The 16,423-nt window shown below is 43.5% G+C and overlaps 1 protein-coding gene across 2 annotated transcripts in view; it reads left to right on the top strand.

The window, feature by feature from the left end:
• The window catches only part of TTYH1 (tweety family member 1), a 202,848-nt gene that overhangs the window by 129,262 nt on the left and 57,163 nt on the right, over window positions 1-16,423 (top strand). For both annotated transcript variants that reach the window (XM_040325776.1, XM_040325777.1), the window contains exon 3: window positions 3,072-3,183. In XM_040325776.1, the coding sequence (XP_040181710.1) occupies window positions 3,072-3,183 (112 nt within the window). The remainder of the gene's footprint in view (window positions 1-3,071; window positions 3,184-16,423) is intronic.

Consider the following 16,423-nt stretch of genomic DNA (forward strand, 5'->3'; position numbering starts at 1 on the left):
CTACTTAATTTTTATCATAAAATCCTTAATTTATTAAATATTAAGTTCATATTAGGAAAAAAACTTACAGGAATAAAAAGTATCTAAGGCAACCACACCTACTGGCTTAAACCACACAATACGTATCTTTTTCACATGATGGGAATTAAATGAGTGGAGATTCTACGCATTTTGTTAAACTTTCTATCAACTTCTTCAGGAGTACCCCTGAATTGATTGTTAAAAACAATGCTCAATCAGTCTTAAAAGACTCAGTTTGGTGCCCACCCACCCGGCAAGATTGGTTCTCCATCTGGGGATTGGCTGCCCAGCGCCCAGTATGGGTGAGTGAACGGGAGATGACATTTGGTCCCAACGCTGCATGTGTCGCTACACATGTAGCGTAAAGGCCTATAGAATCACCACATAGGTGAGGTTTGAATGAGGCAATTTAAAGGCTCACTTCCATAGAGAATTGGGAGAGGGGTGCCGATGGGGAAAAAAGATAACCAAGAAGTGGGTTTTTAATAAGGTCTGCTTCTGTGTGCTGTTTTTTTTTATTCCACGGCACCCCTTCTAATTCCCTGTGGAGGTATTGCTTGAAGTCCCCTTATTCTACAGTCATGGCTGACTTATTAAAAGCCTGCCCCGCTGGGCTATTTTTTTTTTTTTGCGGCTGCACCCCTTGTAATCTGCCGTGAAAAGTGAGGATTGAATAAAGCAATTTCAAACCTCACCTCCAGTCAGTGCCATCTTAATAGTATCATGGGCCCCTGGGTAAAGTAATGCACTGGGGCCCCTACCAGGGAGACGCTGACCTGCAGCGAATTAAAACTATGTGTGGCTAAATGATGCTACGTATTGGGTGTGGCAGTTTAGTCTGATTAGGAACAACAAATAAATACAACCAAGGAAGTATTCCAAATTAAATTAATCCCCTGTACACACTCTCCTACCCCTCTACACACCACCCCTTGTATACACTGGCCCTCTTTTTCTCGCATACATTTTTTTATGTTTTTCTATAATTTTTTTATTTTTTACATATTTTTTTTTTTTTTTACAATGTTTTAATAATTTTATAAGTTTCACTTTTAGGACAGAGAAACGGACAGGGGCATGGATTCCCAATCCCTTTCTTTGCAGCCTCAGCTGCACTGGAGATGAATGAATAGGAAGCACACTGACGCTTCCTGTTCATTCACAAATTGAAGCATATTAAGCATAGTTTATTAGGTATTCTGTAGGGCACCTGCTTTAAAAAATTGATATAACGTATGGGGGTTCTAAGTAATTTTCTACCCCAAAAAAATGATTGTTACATGTAAATAAAAAGTGCCAGAAAAGTGGTTAATTTTATTTATTTTTTACATTTATGTAAATTTGTGCGAATTTGTGTTTGTAAGAAAATCCATTTATAGGGCCAGATTCACGTAGAAGTGCGGCGGCGTAACGTATCGTAGATACGTTACACCGCCGCAAGTTTTCATCGCAAGTGCCTGATTCACAAAGCACTTGCAATGAAAACCTACGCTGGCGGCCTCCGGCGTAAGCCCGCGTAATTCAAATGGGCGTGTGCCATTTAAATGAGGCGCGCTCCCGCGCCGGACCTACTGCGCATGCTCCGTTTCGAAATTTCCGCCGTGCTTTGCGCGAAGTGACGTCATTTTTTCGAACGGCGACGACGTGCGACGTGCGAAGCGTACTTTCGTATTCCCGGACGTTTTACGCAAAACAAAAAATTTTTTACATTTCGACGCGGGATCGACGGCCATACTTTAAACAGCACATACGTGTGCTGTCTAAAGTTAGGGCAGGTCAAACGACGCCTAAAATTGCGACGGGAAACTATACTAGCGACGACGTACCGAACGCGAAAAATCCGTCGTGGATCGCCGTAACTGCTAATTTGCATACCCCGACGCTGGAATACGACGCAAACTCCACCCAGCGGCGGCAGCAGTATTGCATCCTAAGATCCGACAGTGTAAAACAATTACACCTGTCGGATCTAAATGCTTTCTATGCGTAACTGATTCTATGAATCAGTCGCATAGATACTCTGAGAGATACGACGGTGTATCTAGGTATGCTTACCAGTCCCCTACCCATGTTTTATGCTGCCATACCAAAAATAGTCTAGGGAGGAGGTGGCCAGGGGTGTAAAATGACAGGAGAAAGATGCAGGTAGGAAGCAGGTAAGCAAACCTTACACCCTACCCTAAGCCCCAGTAAGCAAACCCTACACAGCCTCAATCTTACAGCACTCCTGCATTAACAAGCCGAAAGCTATGTTTGCAGAAATACAGGAGCGCTGCACTGACAGGAAATTAAGATCTGGTAAGGGAGAGAGACAGAACACAACTCACATATCCTCACAGCTCTCTCCTCCTCTCCTAGCCACTTCCAGAACTCCTGCTGTTGCTACAACTGTCAGCCTGTAACAGAGAGAACTAGGCAACTTGCCATGCAGCGACTGCCCCCGCTCTTGTCGACAATAAACCACTGTGCCCAGGCAACTTCCCCTCCTGCCCTCCTCTTGTCCCGGCCCTGTGTTAACCATCTTACTCCTCCCCAGCCCTTGGCTGCTCAAAAAGAAGCACAGCAAGACTTTAAATGCAATGGGCACAACATAAAAAAGGATACAAGTTACGTCAAAGATATTGAAATATTAAGGTGCCAAAAAGCAAATTACACCAGAAATGCAAGGGATTTACTGTACAGTATTGACACTAGGAACTGATGTCTGTAATTATATTGAGTTTAAATATGATATTATTTACATAGATTGATATTATATTTAGATTATTTTGCAATGTTCTCTTTAACACAGTGGACAAATGTGTATGGCACAGGTGTTGGCACAGATTTACATATCAAAAGTAAATTTGCTTCTGGCTGCGAAAGTAGTTATGGACTTGGCAGACCTAGATATTAGCTCATCTGAGATGCCAAGCAAAGCCACTTAAAAAAATCTTTTTAAGATGTCAGTTAATTGGGATGGTTAAGCAGTGTAAATTAATTCTCTGTTAACGTTATCTTGGGATTTAGCAAAGCAACACTTTTATATTTTCTCATGTTTTCTCTTTTAGTGCTGGAATTGGCATTGGTTTCTATGGAAATAGTGAAACAAATGACGGTGTATATCAAGTGACCTACTCCCTTATGAATGCCAACCACACATTGACCTCCATTGCCTTGCTGGTGAGTTCTCTGAATGATCTCCAAATATTGTTTTGTTGATGTAGCTTTCATTGGCTTTACTGGTTCCATGCCATTTAAATACACAGAGATATATAATTACCACAACAGCATGATGAGATGATGAAAATCAAGACCCCAGCCTTCGCACCCTGCTTTGTTTTGTGTTTTTTTTAAGGTCTAGAACACAGAGTGCAAAGGGGAAAGGGAAGTAGCACAAGAAAAGGGGAGTTAGATGAAGGATGGAAGGATGGAAAAAAGAAAAAGAAAAAAGGAGAAGGAAAGGGGTGGAGTGGGGAGGCAAGAAAAAAAAGGGGGGGTGGTGAGAGGATGAAAGAGCAAGGGAAATATTATTTTACAGCCAAACAGATACCGAAGGTGCTTGTGTTTATTTTAAAAAAAGTGGAATGTAGCGTTTGGGAGCTGTGAGCAATAGTGGCAAAATGGAACATCTATAATGCGACCATGTGTAGGCTCCATCGGACATTTGCTGTCAGAATTTCCGACCACAAAAATTTGAGAGCTGGTTCTCTGATTGGCCCGGCCACTTCCCCACCCGTTGCTCGATCGATCGCCGCTATTCTACCTGTCGAGCATTGTTTCGCTCACTCGACCGCCGCCTGCCAGCCCCACACATACCATTGTCCCTGCGTCTCCTTTCCCAAGTCCCGGCAGTCTCCTCCTGGCCAATCAGGAGTCCTGGAATCCACTGGGATCTTAGGACTCTCAGCCAATCGGGTCTCAGGTCCTGCTGATTGGCCAGGAGGAAAAACAGGAAGACATTAGCAAATATTAATTCGCTAATCTCACACAACTGGATGGGCTCCAGGTGTAGTGCTCTGCACCCGAGCCTCAGGCTCTAATCACGTGCTTCCAAAAAAATATATCCATTAAAAGCCATTCGTCCGGTGCCCCACATGTAGATTAAGGGACTGGACGCATGGATAGGGGCACCCTGCATGAGGGGATGCCACTGTCTAATGTACTGTTTCCTGCCACCGATAAAAGTCCAGCCTAGCTCACGCGCAGAAGCAAACGCATATAAAAATGGTGTTCAAACCACACATGTGAGGTATTGTCACGCTCGTTAGAGCAAGAGCAATAATTCTAGCTATAGATCTCCTCTGTAACTCAAAACATATAAAAAAATTGGGCTAACTTTACTGCTGTCTTATTTTTTAATTAAAAAAAGTGTGCTTGTAAGACCGCGGCGCAAATACGGTGTGATATAATGTATTGCAATGACCCCAATTTTATTCTGTACGGTGTTAGAAAAAAATTTTTTATGTTTGGGGGTTCTAAGTCATTTTCTAGCAAAAAAAAATTGTTATTAACTTGTAAACAACATATCTGAAAAAGAGGCTCGGTCCTTAAGTGGTTAAACGTGCCCCATCCCGCCGAGCTCGCGTGCAGAAGCGAACACATACATGAGTAGGGTCTGCATATATAAAAGGTGTTCAAACCACACATGGGAGCTATCGCCATGATCATTAGAGCAAGAGCAAGAGCAATAATTCTAGCTCTAGACCTCCTCTATAATTCAAAACATGCAACCAGTAGAATTTTTTCAAGCGTTGCATTTGTAGATTTTTAAGGGTAAAAGTTTGTCGCCATTCCACGAGCGGGCGCAACTTTGAAGCGTGACATGTTGGGCATCAATTTACTTGGTGTAAAATTATCTTTCACAATATAAAATAAATTGGGCTAACTTTAAAGTTTTATTTTTTAATTCAAAAAAGTGTTTTTTTCCCCCCAAAAAGCGCGCTTGTAAGACTGCTGCACAAATACGGTGTGACAAAAAGTATTGCAACAATCGCCATTTTTAGATATTATTTATAACAGTTCTGTTGGACCCTCTTGTCAAATCAACATCCAAATTTTGAATTGAAGCAACAAAATGCATGTAAATGTAATTTTAAAAAAAATGACATTAGGATTAATATGCTGCCCACAGCATATGTAATATTTCCACAATTCATTTCAAACCTCATTAGCTAAACCACAACCACATTAAGTGCCTGAAAATGAAAAATGTGTATTTTTACGATTCCAATAGAAGGAAGATGATACACACAACATACATCATAGCTCCACAATTTATTTTAGACATAAAAAAAAAAAAAAAGACCCAATGATTTTTTTTGTGAGTCAAAAATCCATATTTAAGTGTATACAGTAGATTTCACACAAAAAAATTCATCAGGATTATAATAAAAATGTAATAACTCTTTAGACAGTATGTTAGGCTGCATTTTGAATAGGAGAGAGCTGTCAGCTTTTAACTGATCTCATCTTTGTGGTGTGTTTATTTTCCCAGGAAAAAATACAGCAAAATATTGTACTAATTCCCTACATATTAATGAAAAAAATCAATCATCCACATTTTTCCTAGGTAGCTTAGAATTATTTCACCAAACGCAGGTCCACAAAATATTTTACAGACTCTATGCACACTATGCAAGCACTTTTATCAGCCAACAGTTTATCGTGGCGAGATAAGGAAGGTTTTAATTAAAAAACAAAATCACTCGTATGCCCCGTACACACGAGCGGAATTTCCGCTAGCAAAAGTCTGATGTGAGCTTTTCATCGGAAATTCCAACCATGTGTATGCTCCATCAGACTTTTGCTGTTGGAATTTCCGCCAACAAAAGATTGAGAGCAGGTTCTCAATTTTTCAGACGGAAAAAATTCCTATCGTCTGTATGGAATTCCGACGGGAAAAGTATTGAACTTCTTTTTCTCGCCTCTTCGTAGTGTTGTACGTCACTGCGTTTTTAACGCTCGAAAGTTCAGAGAACTTTTGTGTGACCGTGTGTATATACGCAAGCCAAGCTTGAGCGGAATTCCGTCGATAAAACCATCCAACTTTTTTCCTACAGAAATTCCACTCGTGTGTACATGGCATTACCTCAAAAATATTCCGATTGCACACCTTCCAGAGAAATGGCCAATAAGTAAAAGGGTGCTGAAACGATCACCGGCTGGGAACCGGAAAGCAAATCATATATACATTTTCGCCAGCACACCAGGGATCATTTTAAAAAAAACGTCCAAAAATTTAATGCATATCTATTGATCCAAAAGAGCAACGTTTCGAGGCCACGCAGGACCTCTTCGTCAGGCAAAAGATACAAACACAATAAAGCAAACAAATATATATAGGAAACTGTCACCAATAAAATCCTGTGAAAAATAAAACCCACCCACCCCAAACACCTCCTCCCCCTACCCTCCCCTCCAATCTGGAACCTACATCGGGTATGTTATGCAAGTACCTATTAGTGACCAGTTAATTGCAAACAGACATAAGCAAGGAGTCACATGGTATACATACCTCCCGCTGTGTTCGCAATCGCAGCGGCGATCACACAGCTGCTTCGTTGTACATTGCCAGAGAAAAGTGCATAAATCACATACCTGCAGAAGGAGCCATCAATATACCCCTCCGCTGTGCCATCGATCATAATCGCGATCGCACAGCTGATACCAAGTGTACTGTCATGTGGTTTCCCTCGGCCAATGATAACCTGCAAAATCGCAGTAAACGCCGCTGTGCGGCCGCCGTCGCCATAGGAACAATGACGTCAGCGCGCCGTACGTCGGCTCGGCCTATTGATTCCAGCTAATGTGACAGCGAGGCTTGGAAAGCAAGCCTCTGTCACATGGTACAAGGGGCCAAGGAGAGCGCGGCTTGACGATTCAAGCCAATGTGACAGCGAGGCTTGGAAAGCAAGCCTCTGTCACATGGTAACAGGGGCCAAGGAGAGCGCAGCCTGACGATTCAGGCTAATGTGACAGCGCGGCTTGCAAAACAAGCCGCTGTCATATGGTCCAAAGGGAGGTACTCAATAGAGGAAGTGTGCTGTGCTCACCCAGGATAAAATAATAGAACAGGTGAAGAAAAAAAAAAAGAAAAAAAAAGACAAAAAAGAAAAAAAAAGAATAAATAGGAAAAAAAAGACAAAAAAAAGGAAAAAAAGCATTGCTGTCACATTGGCTGGAATCAATAGGCCTGAGCCGACGTACGGGCGCTGACGTCATTGTTCCTATGGCGACGGCGGCCGCACAATGGCGTTTACTGTACAGTACACTTGGTATCAGCTGTGCGATCGCGATTACGATCGATGGCACAGCGGAGGGGTATATTGATGGCTCCTTCTGCAGGTATGTGATTTATGCACTTTTCTCTGGCAATGTACAACAAAGCAGCTGTGCGATCGCCGCTGCGATCGCGAACACAGCGGGGGGTATGTACCCCATGTGACTCCTTGCTTATGTCTGTTTGCAATTAACTGGTCACTAATAGGTTCCTGATTGGAGGGGAGGGTAGGTGGAGGAGGTGTTTGGGGTGGGTGGGTTTTATTTTTTACAGGATTTTATTGGTGACAGTTTCCTATATATATTTGTTTGCTTTATTGTGTTTGTATCTTTTGCCTGACGAAGAGGTCCTGCGTGGCCTCGAAACATTGCTCTTTTGGATCAATAGATATGCATAAAATTTTTGGACGTTTTTTTTAAAATGGTCCCTGGTGTGCTGGCGAATATGTATATATGTACATGGCATTAGACTACTTTTTTCCAAGAGACAATAGCCACAAATATTCTGGACTAACAGAGCACTGGATTAGACTTAAAATGTAGGACAAAGAGCCTACAGTAAACACTATACATTTTATAACTAAAAATAAGATAGTGCCAGAGCAGCATGATATACCACAAACATTGAGGTGCGACACAGAAATGACTCTGTAAGAAAAAAAACTCCCAAATTTGGTAGCTGCGGAGCAACTCTGAAAACATTAGGTGTGGCACTCTAAAGGTAAACCTGAAGAGAAAAACCTGCAGGAAAACTGATAGTGTGTATTGGGCGCAGTTCCGATGAACTGTGTTAGAGCTGTAGAGACAGCACAAGATGATAATTCTGGCAGGCCTGCAGCAGGGGCAGGAAATGGTAGTAATGACAGGCCTGCAGTAGTGGCAATAGATGGTAAGGGTGACAGGAGTTGTTAATGGTGGCAGACCAGCAGCTATGGTAGCAAATGGTAGTGCTGTATGGTACAATGTTTTTTGGGGCCAGGTACTCATTGCTGATCCAAGATTGGTTCATTTTTAATCAGCTGCACTAAATTCTTGTCCTGAAATCAGACTGGCCACAGGGCAACACAGAAGCTCAACTGCACACTGGGCAAACAGTAGTCAAGTGGGTCGTCCAATGTAAGGATGCCCACATCCGCCCTTGACCCTATATATTATTGACCTGCCTGTGACTGTTGCCAGCATCATTAGGAAAAAAACCTAAGCCAAGCTTAGATAGCCACCATCATCACCACTGTTCCTCTTTTCACATCCAGGAGTATCCGAGGCGCATTGGCTATGAAAAGGGATCCTTCCACTCTCTGGAAATTATTGCCATTATTGGTTCCCACTGTGATGGCAGGATGAGCTCTGGCATTTTCCCCTTGTAATGTGGATCTAAAAGAAATGCCAACCCGTAACGGTCCATTTCTTTGATGGTCCTTTTGCAGACACTGCAGCAGGAATTAGCTCATCAGCCACAAACAGGCAGAAAAAAACGTTCTCAATGTCGTTGAGGACAATGTTGTCCTCAACCATTTCACTCCATTTACATAAAACTCATTGTGTTTGGGAGGGTGGAATGTATCCCTGACCATTAAGGAGGAGGGGGTAAAAGTGACTGACAGAGCCGGTACAATCACCAAGTTGCTTGACACAGGGCAGCATCACCAGCTTCAATGGAGTGCCCCATTCTGCACCCTTTCTAGCTGAAAGCAAATGTATTCAGTAGGCAATGAAGGATATAGAACACCCTCTGTAATCATGTGTAACTGTCAGACCCAGTGGCAGGAAGAAATTACCTTCCATATGCTGGTTAAGAGCATCAATGGTCTTTTGGGCAAACAAGTGGCAGCTTGGTACCTGCCATCGTATTACAGTAAATACCACAAATTCATGGCATGGAGCAGACTCCACTAGCTGGAACAGAAGTAGCTGTAAAGCCAGCGATTTTGCCAAGCTGGTATTGAGATGACTGGGTAAATATTTTATTTTACGCTCCAGCAGCTGCTCTGTTGGGTAAAAGGGAAAAGGAAAATGCTAGCTGAGCAGCTATTATCCTTTGTTAATTCTGATAAAGACAAACCGTTGCCTCTTATTGTTACATTTTGGAAGATCAATAACTTCTAATGTATACACATTTTTGGCTTGTTTTTGTAAAATAAATATCTTAGGTAGTCTTATCTTCTTCAGTATTGGGTATGGGCCTCCTTAGACTGCAGTTTAAATAATCCCATCCAAGATTTGGCAGAACTCTCATACTTAAGGGCCAGGAATGACTTCAAAGCTGGATTTATTTTGATCCCTTAATTCTTTAACATCGAAGATCCAAAAGTAGCTCTGTTCCTGCAAGTGATTTACACTCTTTTTAATTAACTGTTACTCTTGTTAAGGTCTTAACTGAGGTAATTGGAAAGTAATCATACACAGCAACAAGCAAACCTACTTCATGCTACTTGTGAGGAAGTTTGAGTTAATGAGAGGGTATAGGTGTTACCAGGACACAGCCTCACTGTATTTAAAAATTATGTGTTGCTGTCTCTGTCCCATCAGAAAGAGATCAATCATTTCCTGCCCTTTTGGATAGTGGACTCAATATATCACCAGAGGTAAGAGCCCACTAACAGGCAGAACAGATCGAAGACCTGTGTACATCTTTAGAGAGATGGTAACAAACAGTAATTCCTTATAAAGTACAGTGGACAGTTGTATGTAAAGTAGAGCACAATATATGGGGTCAGGGGTATGCAATAAACATCAAAGAGTGCAGTAATCCAGAGTATGCAAAGAGCAGTGCAGCATACAGAGTGCAGCAGAGGTCAGGACTATGTAATGTACAGCATAGCATACACAGTGCAGTGGTCAGTAGTATGTAGTGTACAGCATAGCATACACAATGCGGTGATCAGTAGTATGTAGTGTACAGGATAGCTTAAACAGTGCGGGGGTCAGTAGTATGTAGTGTACAGAACAGCACACAGCAGTCAGGAGTTTAACATAAAATGAAGTGCAGCACTTCCAACATAAACTGTGCTTTAATGATCAATATGAGAATCACAGATAACAAATTAAACTAAAAAAAAAATATATATATATATATATATATATATATATATATATATATATACAGTATATATGCCAGGGCCCAGATTCTCGTAGAATCGCCTATCTGAGATACACTACGCCGCCGTAACTTAGAGCGGCATGTCCCATATTCTCAAAGAACTTGTGCTTTAAGTTACACCGGCGTAGTGTAACTGGGCCGGCGTAAGCCCGCCTAATTCAAATGTGGAAGTGGTGGGCGTGTTTTATGGAAATTAATCGTGACCCCACGTAATTGACGCTTTTTTTAACTGGCGCATGCTCAGTATCACGTCGAATTTTCAAATTAAATTGCGCCCGCTCAATGCCTAGTCGACGTGAACGTAACTTACGTCCAGCCCCATTCACGGACGACTTACGCAGACGACGTAAAATGTGAAAAATATCTAGCTCATTACCATATTCGACGCGGACATGTTCAGTTGTGTGTACGAGGCCTTACAGACAGGAACTCGCAGCCCCTTTAATTGTTGCTCAGATATAGTGAAACAGCATGTAACCTCTCCTCTGCGACCACTGATCTCAGCACCACTTCTTCAGGCACAACCAACCCACCTGGCTGCATATGCCCCTTTCACCAGCCCTCCTGGCTGTCTCCTCAATAGCCCACCTGGCTGACTCTCAGGAGATCTCTCAGGGAATGGACTGAAAACTTAAGCACACCCCTGTCTTCAAGGGAGACTGGCTACATGTGGCAGTCTCTCGCTTTGTTAGTCCCCAACAGTGTTGTACTACTCACTCTTTCCTCTTCTGCTCTCTATGTGTTATAGCAGGATCCTTCCAGCAGGAACAAAGATTGTCTCTGGACAGCTGCACTCTGAACAAATTGTAGCCTTTTATTAAAAAAACGGACAGCACTACAAGTCACAGCAAAATAAAATAAAACCTAACAACTGACGCGTTTCGCACTGAAACTAGTGCTTAGTTATGGCTAGTTTCAGTGCGAAACGCGTCAGTTGTTAGGTTTTATTTTATTTTGCTGTGACTTGTAGTGCTGTCCTTCTTTTAATAAAAGGCTACAATTTGTTCAGAGTGTGGCTGTCCAGAGACAATCTTTGTTCCTGCTTTGCTAAGAGCATTGCCTGCACCTGAGTTGTCTGCAACGGAGGATATTCATCTGGGTTCCCACCTGGAGTGGCTACTCCCTTTTCCCCAGGATCCTTCCAGCACCTGGACTAGAGGGCACCCCTGAGGGCCACTGACACTGTACACAGCCTTCTCAACACTGTATCTCCATCTTCCACCTGACTGCCCCTGCTGGCATGACCCATGTCTATTTATGGAGTTATCTCAGTCCCCTGTGGGCCCACTGCTGGGGATTGGCTAAGGCTCCATAAATATTCAAGGCAGCTCCTTATAGCCCCCACCCTCTAGATCTAGAAGATTCTCCAACTTTCTAGACTGGAGGAGACACCAGAGAGCTGTCAGGATGAGTCATCCAGCCCTGACCCCTAACTTAGATTCTATGGCTCAGGCTTAGCCCTGAGCCAAACTACATTTTACCTATACTAACTTCTAGCAAACACTAGAGGGTGCTACGCTAGTGTCTACTGTCAGCAACATTATAGATTGTCAATGTTTTTCTTTTATAGTTGTGAGCAAAATATATAACTGTAGGAAAATGTATCTCTTTTTTTAAATGCCAAAGTGCTTATAAGAACACTCACATTAAGAACAAATAAATCATTTTCTTAAAAATAAAATATAATGTAGCAATGGCCCCAACCCCTAGAGATGTAATGGTGACCTGCAGAGTCAGGGAAGGCTGACATCCTTCATTGTAGAGTGGGTTACCAGGCATGATGGATGTGATGCAAGAAGAATTTTGAATGCGAACAAGAGATTTAATGTCTCTTAACACAACTGTGGGAGAGAGGGTTAGGGTCAGGACAACCTTAAGTAGATGCAATGATAATTGGCAGACTCCGAGACTCTATAGATAGACAGCTATACAGTGGAAGGCCTGCAGCCGGATAACACTTCTGTATTAGTAGGACCGCTGTCTCCTATGGCAACTAATCTTGCAACAGTCACTAAAGGTAGTTGAACACAACTCTTGGTAACACAGAACAGTCCTTTATTATCTCACAGTATCCCACTGTAGATCTTCACTCACTGAGCTCCCAGTCTCTCGCTAGACTTCCTGATCCCACTGGATCCCCAAAGCTCTTCCACAGCTATCCTGCTTTATACTCCTCATGCGCCACCCCCGATGTCCTGCTGGGTCCCTGGCTTGGCATTTGCTGATGCTTTCCCACTTCTTCACTGTCCCCGGCTGGTGAGAAGACTGCTCTGGTACTTGCACAAGCTTACTCACAGTAGTCTTGCGTAGTCAGATAGATGGTTTCTTAATGGCGACAGCTTCCCTTCTACCTCTGACCATAACTAGTTCCCTGTCCAGCTGAACCTTTTCAACTCAAATGCTGCAGTCCCAACCCTATGCTGCTTCTCCTGCTCTTGGATAGACCTCAGGCAGCCTGGCAGCCAGATGTCTCCAGGATAGGCCTCAGGCTTCCAGCCTAGCAATCCAGGATGACAACACACGTCCTCCCAGACAGCTGTCCAGATGGCACAGAACCCCCGATCACCTGACTCCACCCAAATAAATAGGTTCTCCCAGCAGGCCAAGGGACTAAAGAAACCCCTGCAAATTGTCTGAGACACTCCATCCATTCATGATCTGACCTTGCTAAGCCCTGGTTATACAAATGTCACCAGCCACAGTGCCACCTAGTGACAGAAGAGAAAAGGTGCAGCAATTCCAGAATTAGAGAGGAATCAGTGGATCTTCTAAAAATGAACCAGGGCAATTACCACCAGGCAAACTAAATGTGTTTGCAACCCTGCCTAAACATCAGGGTGCTACAATAAAATAAAGACTTCAGTGTACTTAGCCAGTAATGTGATTCTAGGACTATGAAACTGTCTACGCACAACATGATGACATCATCAAGTAACTCCATCTTAGGTGTTGCGTCCTTATGGGACTTCATCATAGAATGGGCCAGGAGTATGTCACATACAGGTGTGTGTGTGTGTGTGTGTGTATGTGGGCATTGGTCAGATGTATGTGTAGCACTACCCCTGAAGGAGCTGCTGGTTTGTTTTGGGTGGCATGTTACCTTATGGCTTCTCCGCCGTCTTAGGGGTGTATGGTGCATATAGCAGTAGTAACGGAATGTCCATGACAGGTGTCTTTTGCTGTACTCTTTATTACCCAGCCGGGTAAAAACAATAAAACTTGTGGTGAAGAAGGTAGAGTTGAAAGAAGAATAGCAAATTCAGGCGTAGCAATGGGGAAACAATCCTGCTCCCACGTGTAACACTTCTTGCGCCACTCCTGCCTGAGTGGGAATAGCATACCTGGACAGGCCTCTCTCACTGACCTGGCAGCCAGAGTTTCGCTCAAACTTTTAAGGAAAAGTCTCTGCCACAGACCCTCCTGGAATAAACTGGAAATTTTTGGGAGAAGTCTCTACCACAGACCCTCCTGGAATGGATTCAGAGAGAAACCTCTGCCACAGGCCCTCCAATTGCGGTTACGGAGATAAACCTCCTTGGTAGAATTACGCCTGGATCTCCTTCAAGTTGTTTTCAGGTACCGACTGACAGGTAACCAGCCTCCCAGTGTCCAGATACCTCGATCCCCGGTGGTTTGTCGAGACCCTATTGGATCGCCAGCCTCTCATTGACTCTCCTCAGATAGACTCCCCATTAAACAGCTATACCACTGGGGATCTTCAGGATTGGGAACCCAGTCGACCACTGGGCTCCCTGCCACAGCTCAATTGTTCCGGACCAACATGGTACCTGAACCAGGAACTCTGCATGGCACGGACACTCCGGCCTTGTAGGCCATAACGCTGGGGGGCCGTGGTGCACACACCCTAAAGGTTGATGCCGCACTCGAAGAAGAAGGCCTTGACTTCACTGCTGCCACCTACTGTCATCGGGTGGGATGAGCACCACACCAACAACAGAATGAGCCCACAGCACAGCCAAGCTGAGACAGAGACCCAAGTTTGAAACATTAACTAGATTAGAGTTCAATTAACACTCTGATCTCCCTCTAAATTTAAATAGCACTGGTACTTTGAAGTAACAAGGCACTAAATATGTAATATACAACCCCTTATGTTGGTGTTCGTGATACTTGACTACTGAGCAGGAAACATAGCATGTACTGTCATGTGGCTGCCCAATGTAGATAGAACTACAAACAATAAATGCACAAAAATGGGGAGTATGGCCTCATGTATAAAATGATAAATTGAATAAAAGTGTACCATCATCCCAATTTATACTAGAAAATGCGGGAGAGTAAGGGGCAAAGGACTAGTAGCTGAAGCTAGACCCGGAGCCACCCACTCAATGGTTTTGGGGGGGACTATCGCGGTACTGGTAAATATACATAAAACATAATGATATAAAGAAGTTTATTGAATAAAAATATTTGCAAAACAAATAATTTGTACAATTCATTGATTGGTCAACGTCGACTAGTTTCGCGGGGTTGCCGCTTCGTCAGGACAGCCAATCGAATGAGTTAATTGATAATGCGCGGTACCAGGCGGCCTATGGGGGGTCCCCCCGTGGCGGACAAGGGGATGGTTGATCGTGAAAGTCACGATAGGGAATTGTAAGGAATGCAACCAGGCCAGATGGAATAAAATCCCAGTGCAATGACACCAGATCTGCCGGACAGCGGACATGGACAAGGCAGCACAGTGGGGAATTACCAGGGGCGCATAAGAACACAGGTCCAAAAATACTGGTGAATCCAGTATTGAGTCATCTAGGAAGGGTATCCATGAGGATGACAGATGCATGGTAATGCGTGGACTAGCAGGTAGCGTGAACGCGTTGGTCGGTCCATCGGCGGTCCGATGGCACGGCTGTGATAGCCCAGGACGTGGTCGGCTGCAAATTGGGGCTCTCCCTGGGCGCAGTTCACGCTACCTGCTAGTCCACGCATTACCATGCATCTGTCATCCTCATGGATACCCTTCCTAGATGACTCAATACTGGATTCACCAGTATTTTTGGACCTGTGTTCTTATGCGCCCCTGGTAATTCCCCACTGTGCTGCCTTGTCCATGTCCGCTGTCCGGCAGATCTGGTGTCATTGCACTGGGATTTTATTCCATCTGGCCTGGTTGCATTCCTTACAATTCCCTATCGTGACTTTCACGATCAACCATCCCCTTGTCCGCCACGGGGGGACCCCCCATAGGCCGCCTGGTACCGCGCATTATCAATTAACTCATTCGATTGGCTGTCCTGACGAAGCGGCAACCCCGCGAAACTAGTCGACGTTGACCAATCAATGAATTGTACAAATTATTTGTTTTGCAAATATTTTTATTCAATAAACTTCTTTATATCATTATGTTTTATGTATATTTACCAGTACCGCGATAGTCCCCCCCAAAACCATTGAGTGGGTGGCTCCGGGTCTAGCTTCAGCTACTAGTCCTTTGCCCCTTACTCTCCCGCATTTTCTAGTACAAACAATAAATAGAAGCAATAAAAAAAGCATTTACAAATACTATCAAGCCTTACCACATATTATAAAGTCAATAATAGCAAAATATATAAACCTTTTTGAACTGACAGATTACTAAGGATTCCTAGTAAATCACAAGCAAGTTCCACAATGCTTGCAATAGGCAATGGACAACAGACTTAGTGCTTCTGTAGAGCATTTTTAGTAATCCCAATATGTTCCTCCAGATGTGTACTATCTATAGCTCTTTAATCCAGTGATTTTGCTTTCAGCCACCCCCTTGACTGTTACATTAACATTCTGTATTTTGTCCACAAACTTGTCAAACCTGGGGCCTTTACCCCCTAAAACAAATGCTGCAAATAACCCTCCTCTGCTGCACAGCTCCTGCATCCTCCATTTTCCTAAGGGGCTGCCTGTCACTGTGCATTAAAACACTAAACCATTCATACAGAAAACTCTGTTAGTTTATTGTGTATCAGGAGCCCCTGGCAAAAGAAATGCTCTGCTATCACTAGTCATGGCTATGTGCATGGAGCGGGGGAGGGTTGTACTCTG

Source organism: Rana temporaria, chromosome 10, assembly GCF_905171775.1.
Source record: "Rana temporaria chromosome 10, aRanTem1.1, whole genome shotgun sequence".
NCBI classification, from domain to species: domain Eukaryota; kingdom Metazoa; phylum Chordata; class Amphibia; order Anura; family Ranidae; genus Rana; species Rana temporaria.